The sequence below is a fragment of the Plecotus auritus genome (assembly GCF_963455305.1).
Source record: "Plecotus auritus genome assembly, chromosome: 4".
Lineage (NCBI taxonomy): Eukaryota > Metazoa > Chordata > Mammalia > Chiroptera > Vespertilionidae > Plecotus > Plecotus auritus.
In genome coordinates, this window is record NC_137775.1 from 39,746,530 (window position 1) to 39,765,007 (window position 18,478).

An 18,478-nucleotide genomic window follows, 5' to 3' on the forward strand; every position below is an offset into this window, starting at 1 on the left:
GCCTTCAAAATCCAAAAAGGACTATTAAGCATCATGCTTTTGTTCATGATACATAGTCTGAGATGAAGCAACATGTTTTTCATCTTGAAGGGGCATATTTTAACATTCTCCCAACCGCTGAACCCCTAGAATTTTCATTGAGGCTAAAGGCCCTGAATTTTTGTAGGGTTTATCTTTCACCCTTTAGTTCTTATACCTAACTACTTACTGCTCATGACATCAGCATTATTAATGTAGTGAGCCAATATGATATTTTATGGAATATAATGATCACGAGAGTAGGAGAATTGACAAAGCCTTCAGGGAAGAATTTAAAGGTATGCAGTGGCCTTGTAGGGTAAAGGCAAACTACTTCTTGTGGTCCTTGCAATTTGATGTGGAGCAAAAGCTGTTATATTTGCATAACAAGTGCCTGAGACATATCATTTGCCCCAGTAAAGATACCGCATCTGGGAGAGCAGTTACAAATGGAATCACTACCTGGTTAAGGTGCGGGCTTGGTAGTCCCTAGTCATTTTCCAGGATCCATCTATTTTCTGCATAGGCCAAAGCGGTGCATTAAGAAGTGACGTGATAGAGCCCACCGCCCTTGCTTTCTTTCAAGTCTTTGTGGTGGTAATCTCTGCAGCTTCTCCAGGGATGAAGTATTGCTTCTAGTTTACTTTCTTGATAGAAAGGAGAAGTTCCAATTATCCCTTCAATGATGAGGTCAGAAAACAATTGTAGGAGTTCACTGGATCAGGGCGTTGCAGAAGCCATGTGAACTGCAGGAGCCTGCCTGCCCAAAGGAGACCACAGAACCCGGGAAAGCAACCCTTCTTTCTCCTCCAGGATCCTTCCAGCACTTTCTACTGACAAAGCTTACCATCTTGCCAATTGGCAGAGAAGAAATATTTACAGGGTCCATATTAATTATTTCGCAGCAGACAAAGATGAATTTGGAGCGGAGAGGTTTGTAAATTGGTAACTGGCACCATACCTTGTCCTGTTGAATTTTTAGCTTTGATATCAAAGTCATCAATATTCCTTTGGCCTTTTTTGTTTTTTATATATTTCAGAAATAAATTTGAGTATATGTCTATGTGCACGTGTATGTGTATATAGATGTCTCATCCATTTGAAATTCATTGTGTATAGTGTAAGGTGATGATTTAACCTACTTCAGATAGACTCAACCTTCTCCTTAATTATGAAAAGCTACATATATATAAATTTATGTATGTAAATACGTTTCTCTGTTCTGTTCCATTCATCTAGTTATTTATTATTTTACCCAAGATAGAATTTTTTTTTTAATATATTTTATTGATATTTCACAGAGAGGAAGGGAGAGGGATAGAGAGCTAGAAACATCGATGAGAGAGAAACATCGATCAGCTGCCTCCTGCACACCTCCCACTGAGGATGTGCCCGCAACCAAGGTACATGCCCTTGACCGGAATCGAACCCGGGACCTTTCAGTCCGCAGGCCGACGCTCTATCCACTGAGCCAAACCGGTTTCGGCAAGATAGAATTTCTTGTCTGAACAAAAAGACGTGGATTAGAAATTTATAAAAATCTGAAGAGGTTTTGGCATTTGTAGAAGAATAAAAAGCCTGTTAACGAGAGAATGATGTTCTTAAGTGAAACAAATAGAAATAAGCACTTTGAAGTTTATTTGGATTAATCTGTTTAAGTTGTCCACTTGTTAGTAAATACTGCTTAGTAGCAATGCCCTCTCTCCTGGCTATTTCATCTAGTCAGTATCTCTAGAACCTAGATCCTGTGGCTGCTGGATGGCCAGAGGCAAGGCCACATGGTAGATATGCAAACCAATTCTTACATTTTAAAATCTAAGGCCAAGTCCTACTTCACCTGGGACATTCGAGGTATAATCATGGCAGTCCTTCCACACTGTCTTCACAGTACTGATAAAAAATATATCAAAGTTTAATGGAGTTTAGAATCATTTTTATTTATTTATGTGTTTATAGAAATAAAAGTTGGAAAAGGATTTCTGATTACCAGTCGGGTCTAAATGAGATTCTGGATGGAGCTGTTTGAACTTGAAAAGCTGAAAGTTGAACATTTTCTGCCACATTGGGTAGGAAGACATCGTCAATCCTTTTTTTGTGTTTAGTAGGTACCTGCAATATAAATATTAGATATTGGAGCTTTTAAGGAAGATGATGAATAATTCTTGTTATAGCATCATTAAAAGTCACTGTTACTAATGAGACCAAGATCACTGTCTGATCTGGATTAGGCCATTTAGTGGGCCTTCTTATACATATTTTGCCATTTGTCATAAAGAGGACTGGTGAAGAATGATTCCATCAGTGGAAAGCCATTTCCTGCTAAGGAAGAAAAGATATTCCATATTTGGAGTAATCTAAAAATTCCTTAATATTTTATCATTTGCGTTAATGCAGTGCTTTTTTGTTTGTTTTAGAAAATAATTGGTGTTCTTACATTCCATTCATGTATAAATTCCTTTTCAATCTGTCTGTATCTGACTTGTCTCATGGCCTTGCTTAAGAAGTCAGACCTTCCATAGATTTGAAGAGGTTCCAACTAATTTTTTGCCTTTCCTGGACCTTCAGCTTTTTGCTTGGGATCTCTATACTGTACATAAGCCAGGGGTCCAAAGGCACTTCCTTCATTATTAGGGTTTATTTCTTCAGTAGGATAATGTCCCACAATTAGCTTTAGATCATCACATCACCCTTCCAAATCTCTCACACATAGTGGGTCCCCACTAATGGATTTACTTACTTTGCAGCTTTCTGAACCGTAAGGTTGTGATCTCCCATGGTAGAAACATTCGCTTTGTGGAGTGAAATGGGGATGGAGTTCATCTTAAAAGCCCTTGTGGTCCCATACACACCAACTAAATGTTGCTTCCTTTTGGAAAAGGCTTTCTCAGAAACAAATAGACATATAGTAGAATTTCACATTTTGGTCAAAGATGACTCCACAGAGATTGGTGAGTCAAGCAAACTGTGGGCATTAATAATGTGGCCCTACTCAGTCAAAGGTCTCAGTTTGGTTTGTTCCTGACCTGTTTCTTCCCTCTCTTTGTGTCGCCTCTTAACTGCATGTTTAGAAATACCGCAACAAACATTTGGTCCAATAATTAGATATGAGCCATAGAATTACACCGTCAAAAGTGGCCTTACAAGAGCATATTTTCTCTGACCGAATGATGAAATGTTTTTCTTTAATTTTTTTCAAGGTAAGAGAGAAGGAATTTTTTGAAAATTCTTTTTTTCTATTACAGTTGACCTTCAATAGTACATTAGTTTCAGGTGTACAGTATAGCGGTTAGACATTTATATAACTTATGAGGTGATCAACCCCCATAAGTCTAGTACCCACCTGACACCATATGTGGTTATTACAATATTATTGACTATATATTCCCTATGCTGCACTGTACATCCTCATGGCTATTTTGTAACTACCAATTTGTACTTTGTTATTCCCCTTCACCTTTTTTTGCCCAGTCCTCCTCCCACCTCCCACCTGGCAACCATCAGTTTATTTTCTAGCTATGAGTTTGTTTCTGTTTTGATTGTTCATTTATTTTGTTCTTTAGAGTCCACATATACCAGTAAGTGAAATCATGTGGCATTTGTCTTTCTCTGAATTCATTTCACTTTGCATAACACTTAGAATTCTTTAGGTATGTAAATCTTTAGGGTGGGGGAGGGGTGGGGGTGGGCGATCCTGAAAGACATTGGAGCCAAGAGTGTAATGTGTATTCAAGTAGTACAAAGAAGGCGGTGGATGAGGATGTAAATGCTGTTTCACATGAACTAAGAGTTGAAATATTTTTAATAGATCTTCAAGTATATGCTATACATCAAGCTAATATGCATTCCAAGAATTTCTTTGGAGGGCAGATTTCTCACGTGTGTTAAACTGACTTCTGAAACTGTTTTGCCAGGGAACTCAGATAAGGAATCTGATGCTACTAGTTGATTATTGTAAACGAGTGAAAAAAGGAGAGGAAATTGAGAGGCAGAACATAACTGACTTTTACACATATTTACTGAACTGTAATGGAGTAAGTGCTCTCAGGCTTACTTATTTCAATATCAGAATTTTATTACTGAGGAGTGACATCAGCAAGACCACAGAGTAGGAAGCCCTGGGCCCTCTTTCCCTCCACAAATACTGATTCAGCAGCAATTGATGGACAAATCCTATTATCCAGACCTAAGTAAGCACCTAGATAAGATTCTCACATATAATTTTTAATGTAAGTTTGAAGTGACCCTAAAACCATAACTTCATATCTACGTTTTTCATTGTTTCATATATATATATATATATATATATATATATATATATATTAAAATTTATCATTACTTACAGTCTTTGGCCTCTGAATCTTTCTTGTTATTTTATTGCCCATAAGATTAGTCTTTAAAAAGTCTTGCTGAGAGTATCTGGTTGATGCGGAAGCAGAACTGAGGAAGTACGGAGCCCGGGATATAAGGCCTATAAAGTTAAAAATGCTAAATTATATCTCTAATTGCAATGTACAGACCTAGATGTAATTCATAAAACTTTAAAGCTTAAAATGGGCATATAATCCAGCTTCATAAATTTTGAGTAAAAAATGTCAAAACCTGGATAGAGTCTTTTGCCTAAGGGTAACAAGACCAAGTGAAAGAGAAGGAGTTGATGGGTGACTTGGACTGTTGTGTGGAGAAGTGGACAGACTGAGAGATCTTCAAGTTGATAGGACTTAGTCATTAACTGGGTTGGCAGGGTGAGGTAGAAGATCTCCCAGATTTCTGGCTAGGTGTTAATTTTATTTTACAAAGGATTTTATGATCCTGGCACATACATGCTCAATAATTGCTGATTATAAGATTAGAAGAATAGATGTGTGGGAAATGGATAGATGTATAGCCAGGAAGCAGATAAAGATGAGTTCAAGATCCCTGAGAAGGTAGGAGAGTATATGGGATCTGTGCACCAGGATTGGCCAGAGGAAGGAAAGGGCACCTTTTTCATTTTAACAGCAGTATCACTGTAGGAAGGCTGGGGACAGGAAGTAGAGGGAGTTGTCATCTGATAGGCTTGTAACTTGTTTGTGAAATGGGCGAGAAGGACAGTGTCTGAAGGCCTGACGAGACCAGGAATATTTAAAATAATTGCTGCAAAGAGGAGAGAGTGGACTGACCCCATCCTCAGCTCCAGGGGAAAACGGTGTGAACTAAGCCGAAGCCCACCAAGCAGCTTAGTCTCTGCCTTAAGTGCTTTGTTTAAAATTGGGCACATAGCCCAACCACGTGGCTCAGCAGTTGAGTGGTGACCCAGGAACCAAGAGGTCACCGGTTCGATTCCTGGTCAGGGCACATGCCCAGGTTGGGACTCTCCCCAGTGGACAGTGTGCAGGATGCAGCCTATCAGTGATGTTTCTATCTCTCTACCTTCTCCCTTCCTCTTCTAAAAATCAATAAAAAACATATTTAAAAATATATATTTAAAATATAAAAATAAATAAAATAGGGCACATAGCCCTGGCCCGTGTGGCTCGGTTGGACGTTGTCCCAGCACTGAAAGGCTGCAGGCTCCATTCCCAGTAGGGGTTGTGCGAGAGGCAGCTGATCAATGTTGGCCTCTCACATCAATGTTTCTCTCTCTCTCCCTCCCTCCCTTCCTCCCTCTTCCTCTAAAAATAAAAATAAAATGAAGAATTGGGTGCATAGCCCAGTCAGAGCCCAATTGTTTTTGTCCCATCTCCACACCCCATTCCTGCCACCCGAGCTTGAACAGAGGATGGAAGCTACGGCGGGGGTGGGGGGTGGGGGGGTGGCATTTTGCTTCCCAGCATTCCTTTCTACTCTCAGCATTCTCAGAGCCCAGCGATGGAGGGAGAGAAACCAGTCCTAAGGAATAGTTCCAACCTTCATCAAACTAACTGAAGCCAGTCCACTACTGACTATCTCACAGTTTTGTGAGTCAATTGATTTCCTTTTTATCCCCTGAAGCGTTTTGAGAATTACTGTGCTGGGACAAGTGATAGTTCCTCAGGAGTTGCAAGTTCCTAGGGGAATCCGTGTTAATGCCAAGTTAGGAGAGTTTGCTCCTTCACCAAGGCTCGGCTACTGATGTGGGGAGCAGGGAGGCTGCAGAAAGGAGAGACCCCACACTGCCCACTGACTTACCCTGTGGCACTGGTATTGTGGGTGATAGGTACCTGTCCCCTTGGAGTGCTGGGTACTGAACAGACAGGTATGACCCAGTCCCTCCCCTCTAATGAGTCTACAAGTAGGAAGTCCTCAGCAAACCCTCCTCCTGTCATTGCAGAGGGGCACAGATGGGGGCCGAGCCTAGGGCCTGACTTCTACCTCTGCCTCCTGGGAAAAAGGTTCTCTTCCTCCTGCAACATCCCCAGTCCTGGGAATCAGGGCTCTCCCACCTTCCTCATGCCCCATGGCTCTCCTTCTTATTATGTAGGTGTTGAAGGACATGGGTGGCAGTTACATGACACACACTAACCCAGAAAGGGCTTAAAAAGGCAGAGAAACAAAAATCCTGGGCATGTGGAAAGGAGTGTGTCACACTCAGGGCCAGTGGCCAAAATAGGGCCCTTGGATGTTCTTGATGTTCTTCCTCTTTGGACTGGGTGGCTGGGGCAAGGGACGCCAGCCCGCTGTCAGGGCCCAGGCAGCAGGCACAGAGGCAGGGGGGGGAGGGCCCTGGGCTTTGCCAACAAGCCCAGCCCTGCTCTCAGTAAACCCAAAGTAACTTGATCTTTGTCATCTTGATCTTTGAAATGGATCTTTCTGCTTCTGAAAGGCTGTGTTTTCTCACATCATCCACACTGATAAGTAGCCAGAAGGAAACATAAAAGTACAACACAGGCATGAGAGTGTAGTAACTGGCATTTGCACACTTGGTGCTTCTATACTATCTATACTGTGTGCCATACATGCATTATGTCATTTAATCCTCACAATACCCCTTTGAGGTAGCTACTCCCATTTTACCAAGAGGCTAACTAACTTGTCTAAGGTCACATAGCTAGAAGTGTGGGGGACAGGGTTTGAATCTTGGTTATCTTGCTCCAAAGCCCCCACACTCAATCACCAGGCTACACTGCAGAACAGAAAAGAGGAGGCATGGCTGATCTTAACAAGAGGCGAGTCACGGTTATGGCATTTGGTGAGATTTCCGATAGTCAGAGCTCAGAGAGAACCTGGACTTTACTTAGTCCTCATCTTATATGGAGGAAGCTAGTGCCAGACCCTGGGGTCTGGCGTCGGTTCCATGCTGCTTGTGGGCTGCATAGCGCAGAGGACTATGCCGTTTCCATGAAACTCCTCAAGCTCCCAGCACCCAAGAATCATAGTGGACTTTATGAATAACATCTCAGAAAGGTGGTCATTAATATCCCAAGGCATTGAGATGTTTCAAAACCCAGTGAAGGACCCAATGTTCTTTAGGTGGTACACTCTAAGCCCCCGCACTCAATCACCAGGCTACACTCTCCTGGGACCAGTTTTTATGACTGGAACCATTTAATGTAGGATGACAGTAACTTAAAGGAACTAAAGTAGAAAATTCTGCCTGCAAATCAGAACAAAGATTTATTCATTCATGTATCATTCATTCATTCCACAAGCATCATGGCGTACCCACTCAATAACCCCTGGGTAGTTATGGCTAGTCCCTGGGACCCTCCTTTACCTCTGACCCGGGGCCCTGAGAGCTTGTTCTGGCCAGAGCAGTGCCTGTGCTTACCTCCGGGTGAGCTCATCGGGACAGAGGACCTCACAGCGTCATTAAGCTGACTTTGTAGCTCTTCTATGCGCTGGAAAGCGTCCAGCTTCACGTTGCGCTCCTGGGCAAGCTGCCTTCTCATCTGAGGGGAAAGTGCTTGGGAAGCAGAGGTGCTTTTTGGTGCTGCATACGTTAGTTCCCCGGCTTCCTGAGGAGAGTGTGGGTCCAGGCCACCCCAGGAATACAAGTCTTCACGAGTCCTGGTCAGGCTGAACTCAGCCTTCTGAGCATCAAGAGCTCAAAGAAGGCCAAGAACTTAACCAAAAAGGAGCAGAGGCAGCCCTTGGAACCCCTTATTTCCTTATAAAGTCAGGTGTTTAATCACAAAGTTATATCTTTTATGTTTATTTTACCAGAGGGAGAGGGGGGAAGAGGACCTTGTAGGCCCAGCCATGCACCTGCCCCAAGAACCTCGGTGCAGGAGCCCCTGCACGGTTTCAAGCAGAGGAAAGATGATCTCTCCCAGACCTCTGTGCTCAGCTCAGCTCCTCGCCTTCAGGAAAGCCCGAGGCCCTGATGGAAGGCCCACACCCGGAGGCAGCCTCTGTGTTTACTCATGCGGCTTTTCTCTGTCCGGCTGACTCACGGTTCCCGGCCAGAGAGTCTCTGGGTCCACAGTGCACCTCATCTGCACAGATCACGGACAATGTTTCTTTGGAAATTTATTTTTATTATTGCCTAAGTTTTTTTTTTTTTTTTTTAATATATTTTATTGATTTTTTACAGAGAGGAAAGGAGAGGGGTAGAGAGTTAGAAACATCGATGAGAGAGAAACATCGATCAGCTGCCTCCTGCACACCTCCCACTGGGGATGTGCCCGCAACCAAGGTACATGCCCTTGACCGGAATCGAACCCGGGACCCTTCAGTCCGCAGGCTGACGCTCTATCCACTGAGCCAAACCGGCCAGGGCTATTGCCTAAGTTTTTAATGATAAAAAGTAATAGCCTTGGCTGGTTTGGCTCAGTGGATAGAGTGTCGTCCTACTGATTGAAGGGTCCCTGCTTGGATTTTGGTCAAGGACATATGCCCGGGCTGTGGGCTCAATCTCCAGTGGGGGTGTGCAGGAGGCAACCAATCAATGATTCTCTCTCATCATTGATGTTTCTGTCTCTCTCTCTCCCCCTTCCTCTCTGAAATCAATAAAAAAATAAAAAAATAATAGTACAGTGGATTGAATAGTGTCCCCCCAGAATCAATGTCCACCTAGAATCCAAAAATGTGATCTTATTTGGAAAGAGTCTTTGCAGATGTAACTAAGTTAAGATGAAGTCATGCTGGCAAGGGTGGACCCTAATTCCAATGACCGGTGTCCTTGTAAGGAGAGAAGAGGATTCATACACACAGGGACACATACAGGTAGAGCCCATGTGACAAGGGAGGCAGAGAGTAGAGTGAGGTAGCTACAAGGCAAGGAACGCCAAGGGTTGCAGGCAGGCCCCAGCAGCTAGAAGGAACAGATGCTTCCTCAGAGCCTTCTAACGGAACCGACACCTTGATTTCAGCCTTCTGGCCTCCTAAACGGTGGGAGAACAAATTCCTGCCGTTTCCAGCCACCCAGTTTGTGGTAATTTGTTACAGCAGCCTGCCTAAACTAATACACATGCTAATCTCAAAAATTCCACTATATGTTTTAATTCCTGTTTTTAGAGACCCAGCCAGAAGGCCCCTAAACTTTCAGAGCTGTGACCACAGGCTTGTCTTGCAAATGTTAAAGGGTGGTGGTTCCTTGTACATGAGGATGCTTTCAAGTGTAGTTTGACTTTCAGTAGATGATCAGATCCTCAGAGCTAGGAAAACGTCCTAATATCAATTAGGCCCAAGGTTCCTCTATGTACTATGGGGATTTGTGTGGGATCCTCATTATCCACGAGGGGCCGGGGAGCCAGGGGAAACATGTTTGTATCTCTTCTTTGCGCTGGAAAGCACCCAGCTTCATGCTGCGCTCCTGGGCAAGCTGCCTTCTCATCTGAGGGGAAAGTGCTTGGGAAGCAGAGATGCTTTTTGGTGCTACATACGTTAGTTCCCCGGCTTCCTGGGGAGAGTGTGGGTGCAGGCCACCCCAGGAATATAAGTCTCCCTCAGCCAGGCCTGGCTAAACCAGTTGGAAAAATATTAGCAAAGGAAAGAAACATGCTTAATAATGTGTCAGCACATCCCACCTCCACCGAGGTTAGTGCAGTGACTTACCCAAGGTCACACAACCAGTTAGTGGCAGAGTCAGGATTTGAAGCCAGGTCTGTCCTACCTATTTCCAAAGTTGTCCACCTTCATATTCCCAACAAAAAGACAAACAGCCAATATTTACAGAGAGCTGTGTCAGTCCCTGTTCTGATGCTTCATTTGAATGACCTCATTTAATCCTCCCCCAAATCCCATGAGGTGAGTACATTATTCTCCGTTGCACCAATGAGGAAACTAGAGCCACAGACCTTACCCAAAGCCACACAGCTGGGAGCCTGGGGTGTGAATCAAGCAGTCTATGCCCTAAATGACTTCCCCAGGAGCAGGAGGTAGGCAAGGTCATGCATGCTCTCCAAGATGGGTCCAAGTCCGCCCTTGGAAGTCAAGGATGGAGATAGATTAAAGAAACCACTGCTGCCCAGCTGGCATGGCTCAGTGATTGAGGACTGACCTGTGAACCGGGAGGTTGAGGTTCGATTCCCATTCGGGGCATATGCCTGGGCTGTGGGCTCGATCCCCAGTGTGGGGCGTGCAGGATTAAATGAGGTAATTCAAATGAAGCACTTAGATTCCCTCTCATCATTGATGGTTCTATTTCTCTCTCCCTCTCCTTTCCTCTCTGAAATCAACAAAAATATATTAAAAGTAGATAAATATATAAAATAAAGAAGCTACTGCTGGCCATGGGTGCTCTTGCAGGAATCCACCCTCCATAATACTTGTTGCTTTTGCATAATTTTCTAAAGGATACCTGGTTCAAGGATTAGAACAGGGGAAATGTGTTTTTCAAGTGGGTTACAAAGGTGCCAAGATACTGGGCCTTGTGGTAGGCAAGCCATCATCTCTCACATAAGCAGCTTGAACAATCAATCGCCCAGGGTGGGCATAAATATTTCCATTTTCTTGGTGGGCCCAGAAGTGACGAAGGTAAAGAAGCACTGCCTTGAGAGGCATGAGAGGCATGGAAAAGACGGGAAGAATGACAGGGTTCTGCTGTGGCAGCCTGACCCGCTTTCGAGTTGTTGCTACCTCTCACTGGAGTTACCTGCCGGAGTTCTCTCTCAGTTTTCTTCCTCTGGAGCTGGCCCCGTCTAGCAGCGCGCTCAGCCTCTTCAGCAAGGAGCTGCAGGTGCTGTTCTTTTTGCTCCACATCTTCCAAGAGCCTCTCCATGCTGGAGGTTTTCAGTAAATCCAGCTGCTGCCGGTGGAGAGATTCCTGGGTCATTTTGTGTTCCAACTCTTTCAGCAATCGAGCCTGAGGAAGGAAAAGGCCAAAGGAAATGAGAAAGGCACAGTTTCTTCTCAGCACAAGGCAGGGATCTAGAAGTTGGGGGACCTCCATTAGGGCTGGGGGCGGAACTGTGTGGAGTGTTCTTCAGTTCACGGTACGACAGCCCAGCTGCAATACCATCAGGATGTGGGCATGGCGTTTACCGTGAGCCTCGAGGCAACAGTCAGGGCAAAAACAAGACAAAATAATAGCAATCATGGCCAGGCAAGCGATAATGCCACTATCCAGCAACACCAGATCAAATAATTTGGTCTTTTAATACCAGAATTTGATGATAATGTGTATGTTACTTAGCTTATTAACCAAATAGTTACATCTATCATAAACGGCATCTGTATCATCATTGAGCATTTATCATGAGAGAGCAGGGGTAACCTGGGGAGACAGGTGATCCAAGACATGCAATGAGTGGGGAGGGAGGGCCTACCCTGGCCTTCATTTGGACTTCCAAAATAGCTTTGGGGAAGCCAGATTCCAGATGGTTAAAGAAGGAAACAGTAGTAATAATTTGGTTCTGTTCTGAAATTATTCTAGTCAATAGCACCATATGGTTAACCTTTAATTATAGCACTACTAACAATGATTAATACAGCAGGTCTTCGAATAACATTGTTTTGTCCAATGTCATCTTATATAATAAAAGGGTAATATGTAAATTGACCCTAAAAGCAGAACGACCAGGATGACTGCTGGACCAGTCACTATGAGGTGCACTGACCACCTCTTGGTCCCTTTCAGTGGGGGCGGGGCCAGCGAGTGGGCGGGAACAGCTGACCTCTTGGTCCCTTCCCTCAGCCATCAGGCACCAATCACCCGATGGTGAATGGGGAATCGGGGGTGGGTGGTGATGGGGGGCGGGGCTGGCTGCAGGCAGCTGGGGAAGATGGCCCTGATCACAGGACAGGCCTAGGGACCGTACCCGCGCACGAATTTCGTGCACTGGGCCTCTAGTTTCATTATTACATCGAAGAGATGCTGTTAGAATTTAAATCTTGTTTATATCAATTAGCCCATCCTAAAATTGGTTTTCTTATGCATTGTTTTGCTTAAAGTTGCAGAACCTATCGATGATGTTAAGTGAGGACTTACTATACTTGTATGGTGACTTTACAGTTTACATAATTATACACCATGATCACCTGCTGTACAATGATGGAGGAATTAGAATCCAAAAGGAACAAACCATATTCTTGGTTTAAATATACCCAGCTTTCCCAAGCTGTTATTTATTATATTTATTTATTTATTTATTTTTAAAATATATTTTATTGATTTTTTTACAGAGAGGAAAGGAGAGGGATAGAGAGTTAGAAACATCGATGAGAGAGAAACATCAATCAGCTGTTTGTGCCAACGGGTATGTGCCCGCAACCAAGGTACATGCCCTTGACCAGAATCAAACCTGGGACCCTTGAGTCCACAGGCTGATGCTCTATCCACTGAGCCAAACCGGTTGGGGCCAGGCTGTTATTTAAACGTAGCCGTTCTCTCTCTCAACCCGGGGTCTCTGCTCCATGCTCAGAGGGTCCGCACAGTTATTAGGAGCTTAGACTTGGAAACACTGTTATTTTTGTGCCAGCCCCTACTAAGCAGCAGAAACGTCCGAAATGGAGACTTGGCGTGGGTCATCAGGAGAGGACCGAAAGGTTTGCTTGGAGCATAATGCTGACAGCTGGGCCACACGCTGATGGACAGTGTGCTTGGAAGATGAAAGGATCGAATTTAAGGCAGAGACCCAGCCCTCTTGGGTGAAAAGATCATCAGAGAACCCCCACTCCCCGCCCCCACCACCACAACACACACTTAAATAATCTTATGTATAAGTAACATTTCACCATCTAAGCCAAATATGAATAAGAATGAAAGCCTTTTGGCCACTGTCCTTGGTTTCTGGGCTGGAAAGGAGGGAGAAGGGAAGACAAGACCCGGGCCATCTCTCTCTGGCCGCGCCATCTGCTTGGCTTCACACCGAGGAGCCCCGGTGACCGCCACAGGCGGCGCCAGCGGCTTCCAGGGGCCACATTCAGCTTTGCAGAGCGGTCCGGGCTCAGATACCTGGCTCTCCTGCTGCTCGCACATCCTCAGGTTGTGGGCCTGAGCCCGGGCCAGGGCCTGCCTCAGGGCCAGCAGCTGTTGGCGAAATAAAACCACTTCTTGTTCTGCCATTAGCTTGGTGCTCACACACTCCTTTTTACTTTGTGCAGCCTCCTGTGAACATCCCAAACACAGTAAGATAGGAAACGAGTCTCCTTCCCGCAGTTTCAGCTTCATGCGCAGCCTCCAAACCACCCGCCACCCACTCTTCTTTCAGAGGCTGTGGCAAGGCCGCTGCCTCCACCACGCCACTTCCGTGGAGAGCAGAGGACAGACAGAGGGACGACTTTCAGAAACAGTAAGTAAAAGTTTCCAAAGCACTATCAGTACGTGCTCTGGTTTCAATTTACCTTAAAGCGGATTTTCCACTTATGATATTGTTACTTCATTTTCTCCGATAATCATGTTTGAAACCTCAAAGATTTGAAGCTTTTTTTTTTTTTTTTTTTGGTTTATTTGTTAATCCTCACCCAGGGATATTTTCCCCATTGATTTTTTAGAAAGAGTGGAAGGGGATGAGGGGGAGAGAGAGAGGGAGAAGTATGGATGTGAGAGGGACACATCGATGGGCACCTCCCCCACGTGACCCGGGATTGAACCTGCAACCGAGGTACGTGCCCTTGATCCCCGGGGAATCAAACCCGTGACCCTTTGGTGCGTAAGCGGACACTCTAACCACAGTGCCAAGCTGGCCAGGGCTGAAGCACTTTGCAGAATGCTGCCTCAAGCCCTTGGTAAAGTCTCTCCTCCATATTTTCCCTTTCCTTGCTCTAAACTTGGATCTGTTTTCCCATTTGCTTCTTTGCCCTTTGCTTCAGGCTCTTTCCTATTTCTCTCGAGGCTCTGACATTGCCCGTTCCCTGGAAAAATGCTCTACTGTCAGATCCTTTAAGATGGTTGGAGCAGCTGCAGTCCAGCCCCCCTCAGCCCACCCCCAGGGCCAGGCCTCCCTCCCCCATCGCTCACCTTCTGGGCCCTGCTCAGCTGGCCCCGGAAGTGAGCCTGCTGCACAGCCAGCCTCCAGTGGCCCAGGCGCCTCACTTTGCACACCAGGGCGGCCAGGCTACAGTTCTCCTGCTCCAAGTCCCGCAGCTGCTCCTGTGAAGGAGGCTCACTTTCAGAAAAGGCTGCCCCCAACCCTTTTCTTGGGAGAGCATGAACCCTAACGTCAGAAACATGCCTTCCAGAAGATGACACAGTGGTACCCTTTTAATATGCCTAAGGCATTCTCAGGGGAACCCAACTGGAATGCAGAGTGAGCGGTGGGGTCAGATGCTGGATGAAGTGCTGATATCCCATTGCTAAATGAAATCACATACTTTGGCTGCACTTCCTTTCATTCCTTCATCAGGTCTGGCAGAGCCCCATTTTTTCTTTAGGTCCTTCATGTGATCCATCCATTCTGTTCTCACTTCGCTGATGAGCTCACACACTTTCTGGATCAAATTAAGCTGATTCTCATGCAACTTCTCCTGAAAATCACAGACTCAGGTTCAGGAAGGGCAGTAGTGGAAGAGTGGTTTTGCCTTCTAAAATGCAACTTTCAGAAATGATTTCACATGAAAAAAGGCATCCACCCACCCAATTATTTTATCAGGTATTACCCGGATGTCACTCTAGCAGCCCCATTAGTGTGGCCTTCAACCCGCAGGGTTTCACACCTGAGAGCCTGCCTAGTTGTCTGACACCAAGGCAAGTTGAGTGGGCAGGAGAGTGGGAGATCACAGATGGAAAACTGTCCCCGCTCCCCCAAAGTGGTTACTTAGACATTTAACCTTAGGGATTAAAAAAATTTTTTTTTATTGATTTCAGAGAGGTAGGGAGAGGGGGAGAGAGATAGAAACATCAGTGATGAGAGAGAATCATTAATCAGCTGCCTCTTATCAGCCCCACTCTGGGGATCGAGCCTGCAACTCAGGCATGTGCCCTGACTGGGAATCGAACCATGACTTTCTGGTTCATAGGTCGGTGCTCAACCACTGAGCCATGCCAGGTGAGCTAAATTTAGGGATTTTTGCTATCAGGTTGACTCAGCAGAATCTGACCTGATAAAACATGGTGGATTAGTCACTAACGGGGAAGTCCATTAAAAATAGATAGAGCAGAGGAAGGAAACAGGCTGGCTGCCTTCCAAGTTAGGCTCCAGCAGAAATCTCAACAATAAACAGTCTGTTTGGAATGGCTTATGGTGAAGTGACTGGATCACTGGTAAGTCAATGTTCTTCAGTTAAAGGTGAGAGTGGGGAGTCTTCTCACCTTTGAACCACTTCCCTGGAGAGGAAGGCAGAAGGAGAGTGCCCAGCTGGGAGCCTGGCTGCTGGCCACACCACAAAAGCTTCACCACCTTCTTGAGACTTTGGGGTAGATCAGGGACTTCCCCGTTAGTGACTAATCCACAGTGTTTTATCAGGTCAGATTCTGCTGAGTCAACCCAATGGCAGAATTTGGGGGGGCTTGTAGAACTAGTTAGCCTGGGAGAAGCACTGAATCCACTTTCTGTCTAGGAATCTGGCAGAAGCTACAAAGAACTTAAAAGACATTTTCAACAATTTCACACTCGGAAGATGGCTTCGCAGATTCCAGCCTTCACTGTCTGCTCACCCCTCCCCTGCAGCGTCAGGCCCACGCATTTTGTTTTTGATCCTTTAATATTTGTAAGCACTTGTACTCTGTGGGCCCTTCACAAGTAAGAAGGACTCCCAACCCTCTCTGGAATGACCAGGCCAGGGCAGAGCATCAGTAGAAGCTCCTCTCAGTGCAATAAGCTGGGGACAGCCCTGGACTCCCTGGAGAGATAGGTAAGGACCTGCTGGGGCTGGCTCTGGGACTGTCTAATGTGGGGAAGGGCGCAGTGGACTGGAGGGTGGTGGGTTTGAACTGAAATTTGTACTGTGGGACAGCTGGCCCAGGCTCTGCGACAACCCGTTTTAGGCACGCAGGCCTCCATTTACAGCTGCTCAGATGCCATGAGAAAGCGACAGGCTTCCTCAGTGCTGTGAGCACATGGGCACCCATTACTCCTCTTCCAGATGGGCCTCACTCACGGGCCAGCCGCTCCCTGACACTGATGGTAGAGAAAGGCTGGTGGGCATTTTGAGGGCTGGAAAAATTTCGAAAGATGATCCAGATTCTGAATCTGCCCAGCGAGCTCTCTGGAGGTGCCTGCTGCTACCTACTCTGGGGTCTGGCCTGGCCCAGGGCGCTGTCCTCTTCTGTTTGGATGGTCACACTTAATAGACATTGGAGAAGAAGACTCCCCCTTCCTTCCCTCAACTGACAGTAGAGTGAGGAAAAGAGCAAATTTCTAAATTACCTAAAACTCAGTGTCTGTTCTGGTAAAATAACGACAACCCAATTGCTGACTCGTTCTCTGTAGAGAAAGCTCAGAGCTGGAGAATTCTTATGACCATTCTGTCGTCAATCCCTCTGGATGCAGCCCCCATGGGGTCAGCTGCACCCGCTCCCCACAGGACTGCCCTGGTGTCCGACCCAGGTCACTTACTTTCATGTGTAAACAACCCATAAACAAAGTTTTGACTAAATCCTCATATTCTTCTTGTACTTCTTTTCTGATTTGCTTTTCAAGATTCAGATTCTCCTCTTCCAAATCCGTGAGTCGGGCTCTCAGAGCAGTGATTTCCATGATCATGTCATGACTGAGCTCTGCAACCTAGCAGCAGAAACATTTCCTTTTAATGGAAGATAGTTTGGGAATTCCAAACTGCCACTACAGTGTGCACATTTACTTTAAGCCTAATGTAGAAGGTGAGCATCCTGTTGTGCAAAGGTGGGTGGGAGAATCTCGGTGGGTTTGAGGGTCAGAGGACAGTACCAGACACAGAGTAGGTGCTTAGTAAATGGCTGCTGAATGAATGACCCCAGAAGATACACCAGTTAAACTGCTTTTCATTTGGAGGAAAGATTTCAACTATCTTGGCCTCCATGTCCAAACTGGCCTTCCCTTGACATTTCAACCTAATACCTCTTCTTCTTTGGAATTGCACTTTAACCGACCTCAAAAGGAAACAAACAACCCCTCCCTCCCAAACGCAAAAATAACAACAAAAAGAAAAAAAAAATCAATAAAAATAACAAAAAATGCTGAATAAAACAAACAAACAAAAAGCCCACATTGCTTAAAAAGTGAACGTCAGCCCTGGATGTTTCTGCAGCACACCCTCATTGGCGGGGCTTTCCTTGAGGGGCCACAGGAAAGCAACACCAGGGAGTCCCAGGCGTGGCTGCTGCTGGGATCGCGGAATTGAGAAATGGAGGAGAGAAACTTTTTAGTCATAACCAACCTACCAGACCAGCATTATCTTCAGGTGGACTCTGACTTCTTCTTAAAATATCTAATTCCTGAAGAGAAGAAAGCAGTGCACTAGTAAACTCAAACATGTATTCTTCCAACCATGGCGCAGTTCAGTACCACATGCTCCAGACACTTCCGATTTGTGTTCATGGAGCTTCATTTAGATCCTTGGGCCCCACCCAGAGCCAGGACTGTGCTTCAGGGTGCCCAGTCCAGCATCAAAAGACAGCATGCACTCCCCGTATCCACACTGACACAGAGGACTCAGCTATGGGGATAAGCCACGCTGGGGACCAAAGCCAAGACTCATTATTTGGTATTTTAATGCTTCATTTGTTCAGACCGTTGCACTTTTTTTAGGTATACACTAAAATCACACTGAACCTCTGATGCAACCCATTTCAAAAAGAGTGCAAGCTAGGACAGGAGAAGTGACTCTTGGATCCCGCCAGTGGGGTCTCATTTTAAGGAAGCCTCATCATGAGACACATGATGTGCATCCTGAAGATGCATTGACTCAAGGATCCTGGCTTCTCTGCTAGACCAGAACAGCACGAGGTGCCTTGTGTTTGTCAGGGGTGGGAAGGTCAGCTATGCCTCTTCCCTGGGGGCCAGCTCCTTAGTTGATCACCTCTTAATATATTCCCCACTAGACACCTCCAACCCACACAACGCCCTCTTGCTGGGGCCATCCCCTTTGTGGCTGAGAATACCAGCAGGAGAAAATGAGCCAATAAGAGAAATTTGGAGCGTGCCATCCACCCCCAGTTCTTACATAAAAACACCTCTCCCCACCCTCTGTTTTACTTTCCTCT

General features: G+C 45.6%; 1 protein-coding gene across 1 annotated transcript in view; it reads right to left on the bottom strand.

Annotated features, from left to right (window-relative positions):
• Nucleotides 1–2,001: 2,001 nt before the first annotated feature.
• Nucleotides 2,002–18,478, bottom strand: part of LOC308246680 (uncharacterized protein) — a gene marked incomplete at both ends in the record, with an annotated part of 154,075 nt that continues 137,598 nt past the window's right edge. Inside the window, 9 exons of the mRNA XM_080665094.1 lie at nt 2,002–2,127; nt 4,359–4,486; nt 7,745–7,865; nt 11,012–11,221; nt 13,313–13,465; nt 14,318–14,449; nt 14,671–14,823; nt 16,854–17,021; nt 17,657–17,710. Of these exons, the coding sequence (XP_080521220.1) occupies nt 2,002–2,127; nt 4,359–4,486; nt 7,745–7,865; nt 11,012–11,221; nt 13,313–13,465; nt 14,318–14,449; nt 14,671–14,823; nt 16,854–17,021; nt 17,657–17,710 (1,245 nt within the window). The remainder of the gene's footprint in view (nt 2,128–4,358; nt 4,487–7,744; nt 7,866–11,011; nt 11,222–13,312; nt 13,466–14,317; nt 14,450–14,670; nt 14,824–16,853; nt 17,022–17,656; nt 17,711–18,478) is intronic.